The 19,368-nt window shown below is 34.7% G+C and overlaps 2 protein-coding genes across 4 annotated transcripts; one reads left to right on the top strand and one right to left on the bottom strand.

Moving 5' to 3' along the window:
• The first annotated feature begins 5,966 nt into the window (after positions 1-5,966).
• Positions 5,967-12,609, top strand: LOC108479341 (aconitate hydratase, cytoplasmic). Of its 2 annotated transcripts, none has more exons than XM_017781881.2 (20): positions 5,967-6,273; positions 6,386-6,490; positions 6,720-6,880; positions 7,021-7,113; positions 7,245-7,430; positions 7,662-7,823; positions 8,049-8,193; positions 8,288-8,430; positions 8,509-8,565; positions 8,650-8,729; positions 8,851-8,926; positions 9,277-9,462; positions 9,878-9,945; positions 10,034-10,152; positions 10,240-10,361; positions 10,552-10,650; positions 10,736-11,215; positions 11,533-11,631; positions 11,808-12,050; positions 12,192-12,609. In XM_017781881.2, the coding sequence occupies exons 1-20, from the start codon at positions 6,270-6,272 to the stop codon at positions 12,264-12,266; spliced, it is 2,703 nt and encodes a 900-aa protein (XP_017637370.1). In that variant the 5' UTR covers positions 5,967-6,269; the 3' UTR covers positions 12,267-12,609. The 2 variants fall into 2 exon arrangements, with proteins under 2 accessions (XP_017637370.1, XP_017637371.1); XM_017781882.2 differs by having other exon boundaries at positions 6,127-6,273; positions 6,392-6,490.
• A 1,167-nt stretch (positions 12,610-13,776) lies between these two features.
• Positions 13,777-16,670, bottom strand: LOC108477229 (probable prolyl 4-hydroxylase 10). 2 transcript variants are annotated; one of them, XM_017779718.2, is made up of 8 exons: positions 16,295-16,670; positions 16,101-16,185; positions 15,614-15,711; positions 15,421-15,518; positions 15,128-15,257; positions 14,833-15,020; positions 14,559-14,647; positions 13,777-14,295 (listed from the first exon to the last, which is right to left on the bottom strand). In XM_017779718.2, exons 1-7 carry the CDS (start codon positions 16,489-16,491, stop codon positions 14,574-14,576), a joined length of 870 nt encoding a protein of 289 aa, XP_017635207.1. In that variant the 5' UTR covers positions 16,492-16,670; the 3' UTR covers positions 13,777-14,295; positions 14,559-14,573. The 2 variants fall into 2 exon arrangements, with proteins under 2 accessions (XP_017635207.1, XP_017635206.1); XM_017779717.2 differs by having other exon boundaries at positions 13,777-14,115.
• Between the last annotated feature and the right edge of the window lie 2,698 nt (positions 16,671-19,368).

Below are 19,368 nucleotides of genomic sequence, written 5' to 3'. Positions count from 1 at the left end.
CGTGCCTGACAGGTAGGCACAACACCCCCTGCTGCTGCTGTCTCCCCCCTGCATGTTGCCCATTTTTTCTCATGCATGAGTCTTATCACTCATGAGAAAAAAAAATTTTATGGGGGACCTTATAAGCATGGTCCCCCCCTATATTGAAGCATCTACAGGTGAGAAAGAAAGGAGAGGAAGGAGAAGGAGAAGAAGGAAGAAGAAGAAAAAAAAGTAATGTATTATTTTAGTAATTTATTATAAAATTATGGTGTTTTGTGAGTTTTAGTATGTAAAATTTTTTAAAAATTGTATAATTATTTTGTTAGTAGTTTATGATTAGGTTATAAATTATTAGTTTTTTTTTGTATTTTGTTATAGTTATTTGTTTTGTTAATAATTTATGGGATTAGGTTACAAATTGTTAGTGTTTAGTGTATTAGTGTATTGTGATTTTTTAGTAATAATATATTTTAAAAAAATTATAATTGATTTGGTTATATAAATTGTTAGTGTGTAGTAGTTTAGTGTATTAGTGTATTGTGATTTTTTAGTAATATATTTTTAAAAAATAATTTTATAGCTATTTTATTAGTAATTTAAGATTAGGTTATATAAATTGTTAGTATTTAGTCGTTTAGTATTAACGTATTGTAATTTTTTAGTAATATATTTTAAAAAATATTTTTATAGCTATTTTATTAGTAATTTAAGATTAGGTTATATAATTTATTAGTGTTTAGTGTTTAGTGTTTATTGGTTTAGTGTATTAGTGTATTGTAATTTTTTTTGTAATATATTTTAAAATTTTATAGCTATTTTATTAGTAATTTAAGATTAGGTTATATATTGTTAGTGTTTAGTGGTTTAGTGTGTATTAATGTATTGTGATTTTTTTAAGTAATGTATTTAAAAAATAATTTTATAGTTATTTTGTGTTAGTATATGATTATAAATTGTTAGTGTTTATAGTTTAGTGTTTTGTGATTTTTAATGTAATTTTTATATAATGTAATTTTATATTATTATATATTTATTTGATAATTTTTATTGATGTATTGAAATGTTGATTAAATTTGTTGTTACATAATTTTATAGGTTATTTGGAAGTTCTTCTAATTAGGTATGTTTCTAATTCTTTTTTTTTAATTAGTATGTTTTTTATATTTAGATAGTTTATTTGTTTTTAATTATATTATTATTGTTATCTAACATAAAAAATTGTAGGTAAAAATGAGAAATTATGAGATATTTATGTGTTTATTTCTAAAATTTGAAAAAATTTATTGTATCTTTTGAAATAAGAAAAACTGAATTTATTTTTTTAATTGCGATTTGTAACAAATGGGTTCTTTGATTGATAATACAAATCACATATCAAGTACCATTAAGGAGAGGGTAATAAAATTTTTATTTCATAGTCATGTTATTTGTTGAATTAAATTATATTGTATTAATTATTTCGCTAATATAATAATGTCAGGAGTCGTACCGCGTATTGAGAGGCCGTGTTAATAGTATAGGGTTTCAGCCAGATGAACGCCTAATACCGTTCTTAGAGTTAGCCGGGTTCGGATCAGCAGCATCTTTGTTTGGTTGGCGGTCGATGGTAGTCCCCCCACATACGACACGAATTGGGCAACATCTTCCAGATCCGAATCATGCACCAGAGCCGGAGCCACAGCAGGAGCCAGAGCCGGAACTACACTCTGGAGGTAGTTCTTATCATCCAGATTTAGGGGGCGATGACTATTTCTCGGGCTCCTCGGGCCACGGATATCATTCAAAGTTTGATATCTTCACCACTACCACCTCAAGATTCTCACCATCCCACTCATATTTATCTCAAGATTTACTCCTTCCACTTCGTATCCACCTATGTACTCAACTCCTCCAGAGCCGTATCCATCGCCGTACTCTACTCCTCCCGGCCCATATCCACCTCCATATTCTACTCCTTTCTGTTCAAGTTCATCGATGGCGTTTGAGACATATGATTTTTCGTCTATATTTCACACACCCCCACATACAGATGAAGAGAACGTTGATCGTCGTAGTTATCCGCAACGTGAACGTCGGGCTCCACAAAAGTATACCCCTAGAACCACACCATCAAACCATCAATTTTAAGGGGTTTTGTAATATAAATAACTTCCTTTTTTATGTAATAAATTTTTTGGCAAATTATGTAATGACTATTTATGTAATGAGTTTTTTATCATTAATTACAAAGGATAGTTATCATTTCCCCGATTGAAGAATGTTATTATAATAATAAATGAAATACATAATAAATCCGAGTTAAGTATGTATGAACACAAATAATCATGCTTCACCCGGAGTAAGTATGTAAATTGTATATAAACATGTGCTTCGAAGGCGAATTTTGGATTTGCTTGGGTTGAAGTGCATAATTGCAAAAAAAGAGGAGTATTAAAAACAATCAATTTTAAAATGCTTAAAAAATCCATTTAATACTACTCGGTGGGACTTTTTCTTCCAACATGTAATTAACAAAATCTTAATTTCTATCTGATCGTGACGATTGTCCAATATGGTAGTTTCGGAGCGGGCATTTATTCCGATTATGACCTGGTAATCTGCAAACTCTACACAACTTCCCATCGGATTTCTCTCTAATGTCCATTTCATTACAGATTCTAGATGATTGCGGACGACCTTTTGGGTTCCTACGCAACCCTTTGTCTGGGACAAGCTCGAATGTCATCGGAGGAACCTCCCAAGTAGATAGGTCAGGAAGCACGGGAAACTCATTCTCCCATACACGCAACGTGCATTCGAGGGTATACACTTCATCGATAAATTGATCCACATTGAGCAAGACTTTAGCACAAGCTGCTACAACATGTGCACAAGGATAATGAAGTGTCTAGAACCTCCTACAATCGCACCGTCTATTTTGGAGATCAACTCTGTAGGACCTAGGTGGTATACCGGGTCGACGACCGATGGTCTCTGTAACGCGAAACGTTTCATTACGTCGTGAATATACTTCTACATTCATCGACCTCGCCATCTGACGGTTTGCAACCATTGCATCCCTGACATATTCGACAAACACGTGTCCTGCCTCTATCTGGTTGACTTGTTGCTGACCCATTCTTGGCATCAAGGTAGCCAACCTGTAGAATGTAGCCGAGAAGACAGATGAAATCGGAAGATGTCGTGTTTTTAATAACACAGCGTTGATGCCCTCCACTAAGTTTGTAGTCATTTGACCTTAACGAAAGCCCTCGTCAAAACTTTGAGCCTATTACCACGGCTCTATGGTACCCAACCATTGTCGGAAAAATGTGTTCGTTTGACCTTCCATGTCATTCTCAAGCCGAGTCATCCTTTTCTGGAAAATGTGTGGCTCAAGCTCGTACGCTGTGTATGTATTAAGAAAATATAAGTTACAGTCTCATCACAAAACATTAGGTTATATATTGAAAGGATAAGGTTATTCTTTACCCATTTTCACAACTTGTTTTTTCCAGTCTGCATTCTTATAATCTCGATGAAAGTTAGACGCAATGTGCCGAATGCAAGAAATGATCTCCATGGCACACCGAACGCCTAATGGCGCAATTAATCCTTTCCCTCTATCGGAGATGATGCAAATACTATCATTACTAACAACATACCTCCGCAGGTTTGTAAGGAAGAATTCCCACGACTCCATATTCTCTTTATCTACGATGGAAAATGCAATCGGGAGCACGTTATTGTTCCCGTCCTGAGCAATCGCAAGAAGTAAAATCTGTGTATATTTATCGTATAGCCATGTCCCATCTACTTTCACAAACGGCTTGCAGTGGGGAAATGCACGTACACATGGATCAAACGTCCAGAAAATCCGTTGGAAAATTCTTTTTCTCAATTGTAGTTGCTCATCCGGGCCATAATAAGGTTGTGTCTGCAACTCAATGGCAGTCCCTGGTACGTACTCCCTCATAGCGGCAATCCATCCCTACAACTCATTATATGATGCATCGAAATCTCTGTACAATTGCTCCATTGCCATCTGTTTAGCTATCCATGCCTTCCGGTATGACACTCGATACTGTAATTGTGCCTGTATTTCTACAATCAGTACCGAAACCTTAATGGTCGGCATGTCTTCAACCATTGGCATGATGCACATATAGATAGTTTTGGAATCAAGTTTTCGATGATCTTCTGTCATACGTGATGAAGTGCATGTGTGAGGCCCAACAAATTTTCGTATCTCCCACATCTGCGACTTTTGGATAAATGCAGCTCGTATCCGCCAATTGCAGCTTTCCGCTGACTTCTAGCACTCTCCAATATATAATGTCGGTTTAGACACGATGACTTTATAGTCTACTGATATATTCATACTATACCGTTTAATGGCAAATACGCAATCTTCCTATTTTCGAATCTCTGACCCACAAACAACTACTCAGGATCAGAATATACGGCCATCGGATGAGCAGATTGTATTTCAGGGTACTCTAGGAACTCGGCTACATGCGCCGCATCGGGGTCTATCCGAGACATGTATACCCCAGGATTATTATGTATCACAATACGACGAATCTGATTCCCGACTGAAGACGCATTAACATTTACTTCCTCATTCACGCCTTCATCGTCAATATCATCCGGGACCTCATCCACGTCGGGATCACTTTCACTATCGACTTCATGATCAGAAGGATCACTACTATGATATACATCATCACCAACCACAGCAGTCTCGGGTGCAGCATTAAGATCAATGTCGATCCCATGTATAGTTGATTGACTACCAACGTATGGTACCGGAACCACCATACACGGTTCTTGAGCTCTATCTTCTTCACCTAATGGAGTGGCATCTTCAGTTTCCTCCACACCAGCTAACTCAGCAAATAACTGAATCGGTGCATTTTGGTTGCTCCAAGTCCCACAATAAAGAGCGACCATTGTCTCCACGTCTTCATCGTCTACAAGTTCCATTTCGGTAAATTTTATGGGATCCGTCGAAACTAGAAACTTGTAGAAAAGTTTCGAGATCCTTCTCCCACAACGTTTATAAATTTTTTCACTAATTTTTTCCTTCATATCATCAAAAAAGATATTTCTATTGAATCTCATTGCTACTTGTTTGCGACATTCAAATATACATCCTACGCTTGTTGTCAAAATTTCTCCATCAAAATAGACGCATACGAAAAACTGATTCGCCATATTCAATACTAGATCTGTTAAAAAAATTTCAAAATTCTCAAAATAGTTTGAATAGCAAAAAGTTACATAAAATTTTTAATGCAAAATTTTTATTCGAAGCTAACAAAATTATTAATCTAACAAACTTTTAAATAATAAAATTTCTAACAAAATTCTACATCCTATTTAAAATAAATAAATTAAAATACCTTATCCTTCTTCTTGCTTTCCTTTCTTTCCTTCTTCTCACTCTCTTCTTACTTCTATTTTACTGCTAAATTTTCTGTATGTTCTTCATTTGATTTTCGGGGGAATATATAGGGAAAAATCAAGCATGTGGGCTCCACTAGTTGTGCGAAGGCACAACTAGTCGTGCCTGTCAGATAGGCTCAACTAGTTGAGCCTGTCAGGTAGGTACAACATGTATGTATACTTCCACATACACGGGTTGTATACTAACCCGAAAAAAAATATATATATATATAATAATAATTTTTTAAACGAAAAAAAAAATTTAATATTAAAAAAATCAGTTATGCCTGTCAGATAGGCACGACCTAAAAAAACATACAATTTTCATAATTAATCTGACTGACAAACTATTTTGGTGTATAAATTTTTTATAATATTGAGGTAAAAACCCATTAAAATTTAATATAAATGTAAATTTAAATAAAGCAAAATGTTTAAGGGCTTAAATGAAAAAAAAATGATAAACTCGTGAGAGGCATTTGCCAAGCACAAGCCAAAAGCTGTTGAAAGTTAATAAAAAAATATTAAAAAGAAAAATAAAGAAATAAAAAGTAATTGGATCAACTCAGATCAGATCAGAATATATTGGAATATACAAATACGACAAAGCAGACCACTTCGTATTCTCAGATATCCTAATTTTGCTTTGATTTTTTTCCTCAAGCCTTTTCGCTCTCCTACTCAGCATTATCTTATATAAAATAATAAAAAAATATAAAAAAAATCATTTTAAAGTGCATGTGTTTGGTTGAGTTCACAGAGAACGAAACCTCACCTACCCCTGCCTTCAACTCGAATCTCACATTCCCTTTTAGATCTCGCTTTGCTTTCATCAATCAATCGTTTATTGGCTGATTACCATGGGTAAGTACGCTACTCGAATGATATCAGTTTCCTTTTTCTCATTCTTCTCTTGTTTTTTCTACTTTTTTAGAGATATAGACTCATCTAACTGGTTTTGGGACTTCAATTTTAGCTTCAGCAAATCCTTTCAATTCCATTTTGAAGACTTTGGAGAAGCCACAGGGTGGTGAATTCGGCAAATACTATTCTTTACCTGCTCTCAATGATCCAAGGATCGGTTAGTTTCTTCTTTTAGATTTTAAACTTCGTTTGATTGCCGATTAGTAGTAGGAAAGGGAATCAAGTGTATGAAATGAATTAAATCAATGCGTTTTTTAAGCTAATCTGATATTATTCAAACCGAAGAAGCTCGCTTTTCACTTTTTCTTTTTCGTGTTTCTTTATCTTCAATCAAACAAAGCCTGTTATCTTTTGGTTGATTTGAGATTTTGATGCTTGTTGTGCAGATAAACTTCCTTACTCTATTAAAATACTTCTTGAATCCGCAATCCGTAACTGCGATGAGTTTCAAGTTAAGAGTGAGGATGTTGAGAAGATCATTGACTGGGAGAACACATCTCCCAAACAAGTTGAGATTCCGTTTAAGCCAGGTCGAGTGCTTCTTCAGGTCTGTTGGTTATCCGAAATTTTACCACGATGGTATTGTGTTAAAGATAATGATGAATTATTTTTAATGCTAACTTGCATTGCTAGGAATACTTGTTTTCTAATATTCTCTGATTCATTTTTTTCTCTTTTTTTTTTCAGGATTTTACTGGTGTTCCTGCTGTTGTTGATCTCGCCTGCATGCGAGATGCTATGAACAAGCTTGGTGGTGATTCTAATAAAATAAATCCCTTGGTAAGTTATGCGCTTAGTTTTAGGGGTGCTATTGGACTAATCAAAGCAATGTTTAATTTTTTAAATTGTGATTTTGTAACCTGGAAAACTGTTCTAATCATTGGTTTATTATGAAATTATGATGTTTGCAGGTTCCTGTAGATCTTGTTATTGATCATTCAGTTCAGGTTGATGTGGCAAGATCGGAAAATGCAGTGCAAGCAAACATGGAACTTGAATTCCAACGGAACAAAGAAAGATTTGCTTTCCTCAAGTGGGGTTCTAATGCATTTGATAACATGCTTGTTGTCCCCCCCGGATCAGGAATCGTACATCAGGTAACAAGCATTTTTTATGCTACATTAAGAGATCAAAATCAGTTCTTAATTGGCTGTAAATAAATAAATCAATGCTACTATTGTTGCAAATGATTTGTTATAGTGTTAAGGGGGAAAGGAATTTCATACTGCTATTGATAGGCTTTTTTTAGTAAGAAAACAGAATACATGTGTTTACTGGCATTTTGTGTCCTTATTCCTTAAACAAGTTTCTCTATTCTTGGTTTACAGGTCAATTTAGAGTATCTTGGAAGAGTCGTTTTCAACACAAATGGCGTGCTTTACCCTGATAGCGTTGTTGGAACAGATTCTCATACAACTATGATTGATGGTTTGGGTGTTGCTGGCTGGGGAGTTGGTGGTATAGAAGCTGAAGCCGCCATGCTCGGCCAGGTTAATTACTTACTCCACTTATTAATAGGTTACGTATTACAAAAAGAGGGAAAGGATGGGGAAGGAAGAAAAAGAAAATTTATGGAGCTATTTATGTGGCTAAGTGTCCAATTAGCATTAATAAATTTCTTTTTTCTCTTAGTACATTGCTGAAAGCATGAACTTTAATTTTGATTAGTAAAACTCCTTAGTTAATGATTGTACACTTGCCTTTTTTGCATGTAGCCCATGAGCATGGTCTTGCCAGGTGTTGTTGGGTTTAAACTATTAGGAAAGTTGAGGGATGGTGTGACAGCTACCGATTTGGTGTTGACAGTTACTCAAATGCTGAGGAAGCATGGGGTTGTTGGCAAGTTTATCGAATTCTATGGTATGGTCTTCAATACAAACACTGTGGTAACTTATTCTTTGCTTCTTGTGCTACTTTTATCTATTCGTAAATGTATCCCTCTATCCTTATACAGGGGAAGGCATGAGTGAATTGTCATTAGCAGACCGTGCAACTATTGCCAACATGTCTCCTGAGTATGGTGCAACCATGGGGTTTTTCCCTGTGGATCATGTCACCCTGCAATATCTGCAATTGACTGGCAGGAGTGATGAGACTGTAAGCCCCTTAGAAAAAAATCTTTGTTTCATTTGATGCATCGACCTTTAGTTTACTGACTTATCTACAATCATGTAGATTGCAATGATAGAATCTTATTTACGGGCCAATAACATGTTTGTGGACTACAATGAGGTAAATATTCCCTAGATTCTTTCTTTTTTGAGTAAAAAATTTTCAGCATACAGTTCCCAACTAAGAATTTGTTCCTAAACTCAGCCTCAGATTGAGAAAGTGTACTCTTCCTACCTGCAATTGAAACTTGAGGAAGTTGAACCATGTATATCAGGGCCCAAGAGGTAAAGTTTTATTTTTTTTTATTTCTAGAAACTGCAATCTTCTCTAAAATGAAAATTCTTGTTTAATTTTTGGTATTCCTGTGATTAAGGTTTGTCTGAGTATATGATTGCTCTATTGCAGGCCTCATGATCGAGTTCCTCTGAAAGAAATGAAAGCAGATTGGCATGCATGCTTAGACAACAGGGTTGGATTTAAGGTATGATCTTTATAAATTTGGGAAGAGTGTGCTTCTTGGAACACTGAAGTGGTGATGGGGACATTTAAATATTAAGATTACTATGTGCATACAAAATAAAACTCTTCAAATCTACTATTAAAGGTGGGATGATATTATTTGATTATTCTAAAACTTGAGTGTGATGCTTAGACACAAATGATGAATTCTTGAACAGTGTGAAAATGGTATATAATCTGATCATATAATAAGAACTGTCTGGTCCCTGAATATTCTCTTACTAAAAGAGGAGCTGAAAAAAATTGTTTATTGCATCCTCCTCCTCTACTGTTCTCTTCCCTTGTTCATGTTCCCCTCATCTCTTGTTACAGGGATTTGCTATACCAAAGGAATCTCAGGATAAGGTTGCAAAGTTTTCATTTCATGGGACTCCAGCAGAATTGAGGCATGGAGATGTGGTTATAGCTGCTATTACTAGTTGCACAAATACTTCAAATCCTAGTGTGATGCTTGGAGCTGCTCTGGTAGCAAAGAAGGCCTGTGAATTAGGATTGGAGGTAGACTTTCTCTGCTTTCCTTTATGTCTACATGTATTAATCTTTTCATCATTGAAGTAATTGATAATGAGAAAATCAGAAGTGCTAGATCAACTACGTTAGATGGCCCTTGATTGCTGTTTCATATTTTTGAACATTGCCAGTATGAGCTACTCTTAAAATTGTAAAATTCAACCATTATTCTCAGGAAGATCTCCAAGGTTTATGTTATTAAAAGGTAGAAATTTTTCTTTTAGGTTAATTGCTTTTAAAATAGCACATTATTCGATGGAAAAATATGAATTTTTTGTTTTGCCTTAAAATGATATTTTGACCTAGAAGTTTTGAGGTAACTTTTTCTAGCCAGAATGTTTATACGGTACAATTTTCGGAGCAATAAGCCTTGTTGCATATTTTTGGATCATTCCTTTAACAGGTCAAGCCATGGATCAAGACAAGTCTGGCTCCAGGTTCTGGGGTTGTAACCAAATACTTGCAGAAGAGGTACTTCTTATTAATCTGGAGGAGTATATTGTCCATATGATAAATGCTCTTCTTTATTTCATATTGCTAACTCAGTAATTCACTGCAGCGGCTTGCAGAGGTATTTGAATCAGTTAGGGTTTCATATAGTTGGATATGGATGCACTACATGTATTGGGAATTCCGGAGATATTGATGAATCTGTGGCATCCGCTATCTCTGAAAATGGTAAATTTTTTAACAAGAATATACTTGGTTATACTTGCATAAGAATGCTTGAAGCTGACAGATTGGCTGTTTTCTACATGCGTCCAGATATGGTTGCTGCAGCTGTGTTGTCAGGAAACAGAAACTTTGAAGGACGTGTACACCCTTTGACAAGGGCTAACTATCTTGCTTCTCCTCCTCTTGTTGTTGCCTATGCTCTTGCTGGCACTGTATGTACCTTCATGTTATTATAATTGGATCTCCGTTCATGAATTTATGTTCTTGAAATTGAGTTGTATACCATCTATGATGTCTTCTTGTTATCATAATTTAGCCGCTTAATTTTTAACCTCTTTCTTTATTCATTCACTTGTTTATTCTTAAGATCAAGAATATTTCTCATTAGACACAATGTTGCAGGTAGATATTGATTTTGAGGCAGAACCCATTGGTACAGGGAAAGATGGAAAAAAGATCTTTTTCAGGGATATTTGGCCTTCTAGGGAAGAAGTGGCTAATGTGAGCTACTGAGCATGCTTACCCTTATTCCCAGGCTTAAAATATTAGGGACTAATACTGTTTTCCATTGTTGTCCTGTCCTCAGGTTGTTCAATCAAGTGTGCTGCCTGATATGTTTAAAGCTACATATGAAGCAATCACCAAAGGAAATCCCATGTGGAATCAGTTATCTGTACCCTCTGGTAGCCTTTATGCGTGGAGCCCAACATCAACTTACATCCATGAGCCACCCTACTTTAAGGACATGACCATGTCACCTCCAGGTCCACATGGAGTGAAGGATGCCTACTGCTTGCTTAACTTTGGAGATAGTATCACAACTGATCACATCTCCCCTGCTGGTAGCATCCACAAAGATAGCCCTGCAGCCAAATTTCTACTGGAGCATGGGGTAGATAGAAGAGATTTCAACTCTTATGGAAGTCGGCGTGGTAATGATGAAATTATGGCCAGGGGTACTTTTGCAAATATCCGACTTGTGAACAAACTATTGAAAGGAGAAGTTGGGCCTAAAACAATTCATATCCCCACTGGAGAGAAACTATCTGTGTATGACGCTGCCATGGTAAATTTCTACTCTTAATCCAGCATATGTTTCACATATTATGACTTACCAGTAAAATATAACCTGTGCATTATGATCTATCTGAGGACGTCATATTTATTTGTATGACTAGCATTCATCTCATTGTTTTTAGCAGAAAATAGCATTTACCTTATCGTGCTTGAGGGTTCTATTAACTATTAAGTTAATGCTTTTATATTACAGAAATCATCGTGTTGAAGTTGCATTTAAATATTTTTATTAGTTGTTGAGCTTCTCCACGTAAAGTGGCTTTTTATAAGTGAATTGTAACAGAATTAAATTTTATTTATCAACAGAGGTACAAGACTGCAGGACAGGATACCATAATTTTGGCAGGTGCTGAATATGGGAGTGGAAGTTCTCGAGACTGGGCTGCAAAAGGTCCAATGTTATTGGTGCGTTGCTGGTTTGACTAACAAGAATGCACCATTCAATGGCGCTTGTTTATATATTTACATATGTTATTGTTTCCTGAACCATTGCTGGCTTGAGCGACAATTGTAGATCTTGCTCCTCTATTTCTATGCAGTTTGCGCTCTCCTAATAATGCCATTAATGATGATGTACTCAGGGTGTAAAAGCAGCCATTGCCAAGAGTTTTGAGCGAATTCACCGTAGTAATTTGGTGGGCATGGGCATCATTCCCCTATGTTTCAAGTCTGGAGAGGATGCTGACACTCTTGGATTGACTGGCCATGAGCGCTACACAATTGATCTTCCAAGCTGTGTGAGCGAAATTCGACCTGGCCAAGACGTCACAGTGGCTACAGACAGTGGCAGGTCATTCACCTGCACTGTACGATTTGATACAGAGGTACGTACTAATATGAAAACAATTTTGTCATTTCTTGGCTTTTGTTAAAGGCTGAAGGAGCTGTGCTCCATCCTTGAATAATCAAATTTCTTTCCCACTGATTCACTGAAGGAAGCATTGGTTACTTGAACTAAAATGCAGGTGGAACTGGCATATTTCAACCACGGAGGCATTCTGCAGTATGTCATCAGGAACTTGATCGGCTCAAAACAGTGATTACGCTGTGTAATTTATGGTTGCGGAGTTTGACGAAATATTTCATAACCGTGGTTGCTGCATATTTAAATCGGGTTTGTGAACTGAAACTATTAAGTTTGCAGCAAAAGTTTAAGTTGAATAAAAAATTGGAGACAGAGGTGGGTTGGGATTGAAGGCAAGGCAATGCCAGTTTCAGATAATAGAAAATGCAGGCATGAATTTTGTTAAACCAAGATGTGTTGATTACATTAGATGATGACTAATTCATGGATATATATATATATATATAATATTGGCTTGTCTTTTATCTTTTCATCTGTCACTGTAACGTCTTGTTATGGAATTAATGGTTTCCCACAAAGGTAAGCTATGTGAGTACGTCTCGATTGAGGTTGGGCAGTCCTGTCTACGTGAGGATGTGGTATGCGTATGGTATTAATGTCTTTGTTATTATTGCCGACCAATCAACCCGGGCCACACCTCTTTCCTATGCTCTGTACTTATTTCTATCGCTAACAGCTGCAGATTTTAAAGTTGAAATACGGCGTCGTTACCAAGAAGCTAAGAAACAGAGTTAACCTAATTCCATCCTTCCAAATTAAACGATATGGAAATGCTTCATATTTGGGATTTGAAGTAGGGCTCATAATATGGTCACATTAGGTCAGCAGGATTGAACCTCGACTGTCTTTCAATCCAGGATGTGTTTTACGTTGATTTTTTAAGCTGTTAGAATGATAAAAGATCAAATCAAGCCAATCAAAAATAAAACTTGTGTAACATTTCGATGTTATAATACAAGGCTTTTAGTTTCACCAGGCTTTTAAAATGGAAACATTGTTCAGAAAAGCCAAGATCAACTGATGAAATCAATTAAATTGAAAATTAGTGCCAATTTTTTATCACATATATTGTAAAATGGAGATTTTAACCAAAAAAACAAATATGTTATTTATTATTATTAATTTTTTCCCAAATGATAAAAGTTAGAAACGTTGATCTCAATTTTTTTATTGAATGACATGTCATTAAATCGTCCTTTTTACACATTATAAAAATATTGATTAATTACTTAAATAATATGAAACGAACCGTGCATGATTAAATTGACATCAAATTGTCAGCTGTCATCAATTGTGATAACTTGGGCTTCCCTTTGGCTGAAAAAAATAAAAAAAATCAAAATCCAAATTACTGTTTTTAATATATTTTCGTAAATAATTTGGAAATATTATTTTGATAAATAATTATGATTTTATAATATTATTTTTATTAATTATCTACGTAATGTTTAGATTTACTACAATTGAAATTGCCAATTGAACCGATAACCAAAAATCTGCAGCGATTCAATGAATTCAGTCTCTTAATCTTATCGCTTTCAAAGCAAATCTCTTAATCTTATCTGATTTTATAATCATTGAATGAGATTACTGTTAGAAGTGTTACCATTTGATGCCGTGATTTGCAAGAAATGGAAGTTTTCAAGGAGGGCACACAGGGCATAGAAAATGTGAAAGGAATCTGATTTTGTCAATATCACTAATTTCCTGATTCTCATTAATAGTCATTATACTCATCTGTCCTTGTGCATTATTACACTTTGAATGCATAGTGCTAGTAAAATATTAAATCGCTTTACTGAGGTAAAAAATGGAACAGAAAGAAATTAAAAAAGATAAGGAACAGAAACAAGGTTGGAGCATGAATCCAAGTAAGCATGATAACACACTACTGCGACTACACAAAAAATGGAGGAAAGGGCCAAGCACTGCCCCATCCTCGAAGCACAATGGTCCCTGGAGCTCTTACTTTAACTTTCCAACGTACACTCAAGATAGTAAGAAATCCAAGTCAGTTCTGTCAACTATGAACCAAAAAAAGAAGGATTTAAGATTATGTATGAAGATCATTTACAGGCAAGGCTAGCATGAATACCCTCATGAAAGCTGTGTCAAGAACAATGGGAGATTGAGGGGCAAATGCAGGAATAGGGGTTTCTGTTCCCTTCCTCATAACAAAGAAGAAATCAGGTCCCTTCAGCAATCTGTTCCGACAGGTCAACTCTTATTCATTTTAAAATCATCTAGATATACCATTTCATGAACCTGCTTCTTGTTTAATGCAGAATCATGCTCAATTTAAGATGCATCCCGAGATAGCATTTGGTATAAATTAAGATTCATAATCATCAGCCTAACTTAAGGGGTCTAGATCAATATGGGCGATACTGTACCGGTTGGCATAGAGCTTTTTTCTTTTGGTATATTTGTAATTTTGATAAGTGAATTACTAGATAGAAAAGGTTACCTGTATAACGGTTGTTTAAACCTTGTACTCATTGACACGCATCCATTTTGTAGACGACCACTTATTTCCTCTAATCACAGGGCAGCCTCCTGGATAGCTTAAAATAGTAAGTTATAAATTATCCTAAAAAATAAAAGAAGAGAAAGAAGGGGGAAGATTTGATATTAACTTGTGACAAATTAAGTAATGCAACAAGACAGATGAGGGACATGAGTCATGTCATCCAAGAATTAAAGGACCCTTGGCAGCAACTTAATTTGTGACTAGAACTAACCATGCAGGCTTAACAGATCCAGAGTTGCGTCAGGCTTCATGCTCCAAAAAAGTAATGCATCACCCATCTTTGGTCTCACAGAAAGTCCTCCCTTTCCACATTCAGATAATTCATTCCACCAAGGCACAGCACTGATGTTCCCCTTTGCTGAAGGAAACACTGTCTCTCCTCCTTCTTCAACATCTGAGCTGTAAAACGGTGAAAGAAAGTAGAAAAAGAGCAAATGAGAACTTCCACACAATGCACTAGGATAATAAAACACAGGAAAGGTATGTTATATGTTCATGGTACTTACAGGTACATAAGGACAGTAGCTATGCGCTGGCCCCCGTTCCTAGTATTGACCTCATCCTTGAAGTAGTCATAGTGAGGCTCATATTTTTGGCCAACTTCATAGTGAAGAACTTGAAGTCCTTCCCCATGCTCTGCATATTATTGCGTTGCCATGAGTAACTTTACTACCATGTATAGCATAAAGAAAGAAACTGATCTAAAGCAGACCCTAAGGAAGAAATTACACTAGTAAAGGCATTAAAAACAATTGAGTGTGACTGATAAATTTGGATAGATTCAGATACTAGTACAGACCAACTGGTATGAAGGTAAAATCCGCAATCCTTTTCTCAATGCTCTTAATAATCTTATCACGTCCTCTAGGTAGAAATGTTCCAGAACTTGTACGTACCCTGCACGCAAACATCCATGACATCTAATATAATAGAAGATTTAAAGAAGAAACAAAAATAAAACTATATATGAAATCACAGTAATACTTACATACCTACTATCTTCACTCTTGCCGGTTTTACTATCAACAACTTTTGACTTTTTCATACGAGGCTTGGCAAGATCAATCAGGTATTCACATTCCTCCATGGACTGCCAATTTTTTTACAACTAGAAGTTAGTTTAGGATTAGCTAAAAGATACATGTTAAAAGTATGAACTTTATCTGCCTTCCCTTTCAACTTGGATTAAATCATCTTATAACACGGATCCGTCCACCAAATTACTAAGAATATTTAAGATACATTTCTTTATACATAATTCTCATTGCATTTTCAGTTTCAAGTACTAGAATACAAGAAGTGAAGCTTGAAATTTGAAATATCAAAAGGCTAATAGCTTACAAAAAAAAAAGAGAAGAAGATTGCTTGCTTCACTAGTAATTTCAATTGCAATACTATTTCGGTTAGAGTTGAATATAAAATTGAAGACGAACAAAAAAAATAAGTGAAATATTCATCCAAAAATCTTGAGAAACTGACCAAGAAATTATGGTAGATAAAAGCTCTAGGCTCCCAAGAGATGGCTTCAACCCACTGCTCTCCTCTGTCTTCATCAACATAACTTCTGGCAATTCAAAAAAAAGGAAAAAGAAAAAATGGCTTCAAAACAACCGCGGTTATTATCAGATCGCCTTCCAACACAACCAAAATTAAAAAAAAAAAAAAAAGCTAACCTGTCGACGACGTTATGCACAATGGAGCTCAAATCGTTGGGCTTAGGAGAATTTCGGGGGTCACCGCTAGGAATGTAAAAGATTCCGAGGCCCAAAAGAATCAAAATGAGGAAGGTAAAGATGACCAGCATGGCTAGAAACATGATTGAGGATGAGGATTTCCGAGGCGGAAGGCGGGAAGACCTGGGCTTCGCCATTAGTGCTGAAAACTGGGGAGATCGAGACCTGGAATTGCTTCGACTGGGTGTTTAATAACTGAGTCCAGTGGCGAGTTATGTCTTTAACATTCTATGTTTGCTTTGAGGTTAGTTGGTTTATAGACACTGTGTAATTGTCATTCTGAAAATGCTCTCCTATTCCTTCTTCAATTGCTTTTCCATATATATCCTTCTCTCCCTTCATGTTTTCTCATTGGTAAAACTTACTTAAAGGTCCCTTTTATTATACCAATCTTATCAAATCAGTCCTTTTATTATTAGAAAGAATCAAATTAAATTAAATTTTAATAAAGTTAACTTATACCATTTAAAATATGATACTTATTATTCATCAGAGTTAATATATTTAATTTTTTATAATTCTGCAAATAGAAAAAAATAACATTATATTTTAAATAATAAATGTTTACTCTGCTAAACTAAATATTTCTATTATATTTTTGGTTAGTAGGTCTAAAATTTTGTTAGTTTATTTATTTTTATTAGGATGACACAGCTCAAAATTTCAAACTCCATTTAGCATGATCAAAACTAGCAGGGACTCCTTTCACTCTCATTTTTATAGGAGTAATATTCTAAAAATATATTGTGGATTCATTTGAAAATTGGTTAAATTAAATTTTGTAAAGTTTTTAAATTACCCCTGTATCATGATGTTATAATAGTGCAAAATTATATGGCTAAAATGTCAAATAAGTCTTCTAAAAATAATTTTAAAAATCAACTAAGCCTAGCGTTGAAGGGTGCATCCAATTAAGCCCTTTGAATCATAATTTGTACCCAATTGAGCCCCTCGAATTTATTTTTCCATTAAAGCCCTTGATGGGTGGTTAAGTGCTAATGTGGTACCTAAGGTGGCAAGCTAATATGGAAAATTGAGTACATGGCAGGTTGGAATGGAAAAATGATATGTAGGCTTAATTAAATTTTTATTATTTTGTGAAGATTTAATTGATTTTTATTATTTTACATTATTTCATCTTAATTTAAAAAATAAAAATATAAAAATTAGAAATTATTTAAAAAGTATAAATAAGATATAGAAAATTATCAAAATTGCAAAATTTTTAAAATTAATATATGTTTATAAAATAAAAAATTTCTTAAAATTTTATTAAAATATAAAAAAAGTATGAAAAGTATATATAAAAATTTTGTTAATTTTGCTAGGAATAATTGGTTTGGTTATTAAGGAAATGGGGAGATTAAAGTGTGATGATGATTGTACTTGTGTAGAGAGTTAAGTGAGAAGTTTGAATGATGATGACAAGTTCAATGCTTGATAACTCAAAGGTGAGCCATAAGTAGAGGTATTCAAAGGTTACTCGCAGTATTCTGCTCAAAAAATAAAAACTATGTAAATTATAAATTAATATTTTACATATCTTATAATTAAATTTAAATAAAACATTTTATCAATTTTTAAAAATAATGAAACAAACCATTTCAACGAGCCAAGTCTAATTGGGCTCAGACTTGAAAAAGTTTTTTTTTTAAATTGGTCTAAGCTCAGCCTACCCCACAAACACATCTAATAATGAGTAATGTTTTAATTGAGAAAGAATTATGCAAAAGAAGTTGATAAGGAGGAGGTTAAGGTATGATGTACAATAGTGTGTGAGAAAAACAAAAAAAGTGTACTAATGTATCACCCCATACTCGACCTGGTTATCGGGTCCAAGCTACAAGATGCCACATCTGTTACCGGAAAATCTACAATCAATTATACACCATACAACCATTTACACATGCAAATGAGTATATTATGCATTCATATTGTGCTACATAATCATTTCTAAGTCCCATACGAGCTTAGAAAAGCTTTTTTTTCTAACTTGAGGTCGAATTAAGGACAAATTGTAAAGTTTTTAGACTTGAGGGCTGACGCCGTGACATCATCAGTCAGTGAGTTATGTCGCGACTTCAGACACCTCAATGTCACAATGTCACTTATTGTCGATCTATGTAACAATGTCGAGGACTCGTGCTCATGATGTTGCCCCTGTTTTAGCAAAGAACACATTGGTATATTTTTCATGCTTCCTAACAAACACTTATATACTTCTATAACATCATTCCATAATTAAAACAACATCATTCCATATCCATCTACATCAATCCAAACATATGAACATTTGAAACCAAGTATTTAATATAACATTCAACACATGATCATCATTTAAACTTATCCAAGTCATTTATCAATCTAGTCATATCAAGCTACCTCATTTCAAGTTCACATACATTTTACTTATGCAAATTGAAAATAAAAAACTTATATGGTCTTAACATGAATCGAAACAAACCATAAACTAAACTATATTTCATTCTTAACATTCAAACATACCATTTTCAAACCATTCATTAACTTATCTTGCCCAACTACTTCACTTTGCAACCTTTAACATACTAAACTCATGCAAGTTTAAGATTATCACACATACTTACGTCAAACATGACCAAAACCATGCATCAAATAAGTCATATGTCAAGCTTAACATACAAGTTCAACCACAACCATAATTACCACATAATTATCCACTCAAAAATGACCATTTGCACAACAATGTGCCCTTATATACATTTCATAATACTTGAACTCAAAATGAACATAATTCTACTTGTTCAACGATAGTGTGATGTCCACAAAGATCCCACTTTGAGAGCTCTACAAGTTGATTATCTACAAGAAAGGAAAAAAATTAAACTAGGCATACATGTGCTGAGTAAGTTCAAATGGAAAATAATATGCTTACCTTGATCATACACAAGCATGTTAGCTACCATAGTTTTGGCATAAATTTGGCTAAGACATGGCACTTAGAATAACAACAAGGTGGGCATAAATATTCATGC

This window comes from Gossypium arboreum, chromosome 12 (genome assembly GCF_025698485.1).
Source record: "Gossypium arboreum isolate Shixiya-1 chromosome 12, ASM2569848v2, whole genome shotgun sequence".
Lineage (NCBI taxonomy): Eukaryota > Viridiplantae > Streptophyta > Magnoliopsida > Malvales > Malvaceae > Gossypium > Gossypium arboreum.
Note: the sequence above shows the minus strand (reverse complement) of the source record. Positions and strands in the feature narration are given on the sequence as shown.

Coding starts and splice junctions, on each gene's coding strand:
- LOC108479341 (XM_017781881.2), top strand. Junction 6,881..7,020: donor CAGGTCGAGTGCTTCTTCAG/GTCTGTTGGTTA, acceptor TTTTTTTTTCAG/GATTTTACTGGTGTTCCTGC. Junction 8,927..9,276: donor ACAACAGGGTTGGATTTAAG/GTATGATCTTTA, acceptor CTCTTGTTACAG/GGATTTGCTATACCAAAGGA.
- LOC108477229 (XM_017779718.2), bottom strand. CDS start 16,491: ATGGCGAAGCCCAGGTCTTCCCGCCTTCCGCCTCGGAAATCCTCATCC. Junction 15,519..15,613: donor GGCAAGAGTGAAGATAGTAG/GTATGTAAGTAT, acceptor GTTTGCGTGCAG/GGTACGTACAAGTTCTGGAA. Junction 15,021..15,127: donor GCTACTGTCCTTATGTACCT/GTAAGTACCATG, acceptor ACCGTTTTACAG/CTCAGATGTTGAAGAAGGAG.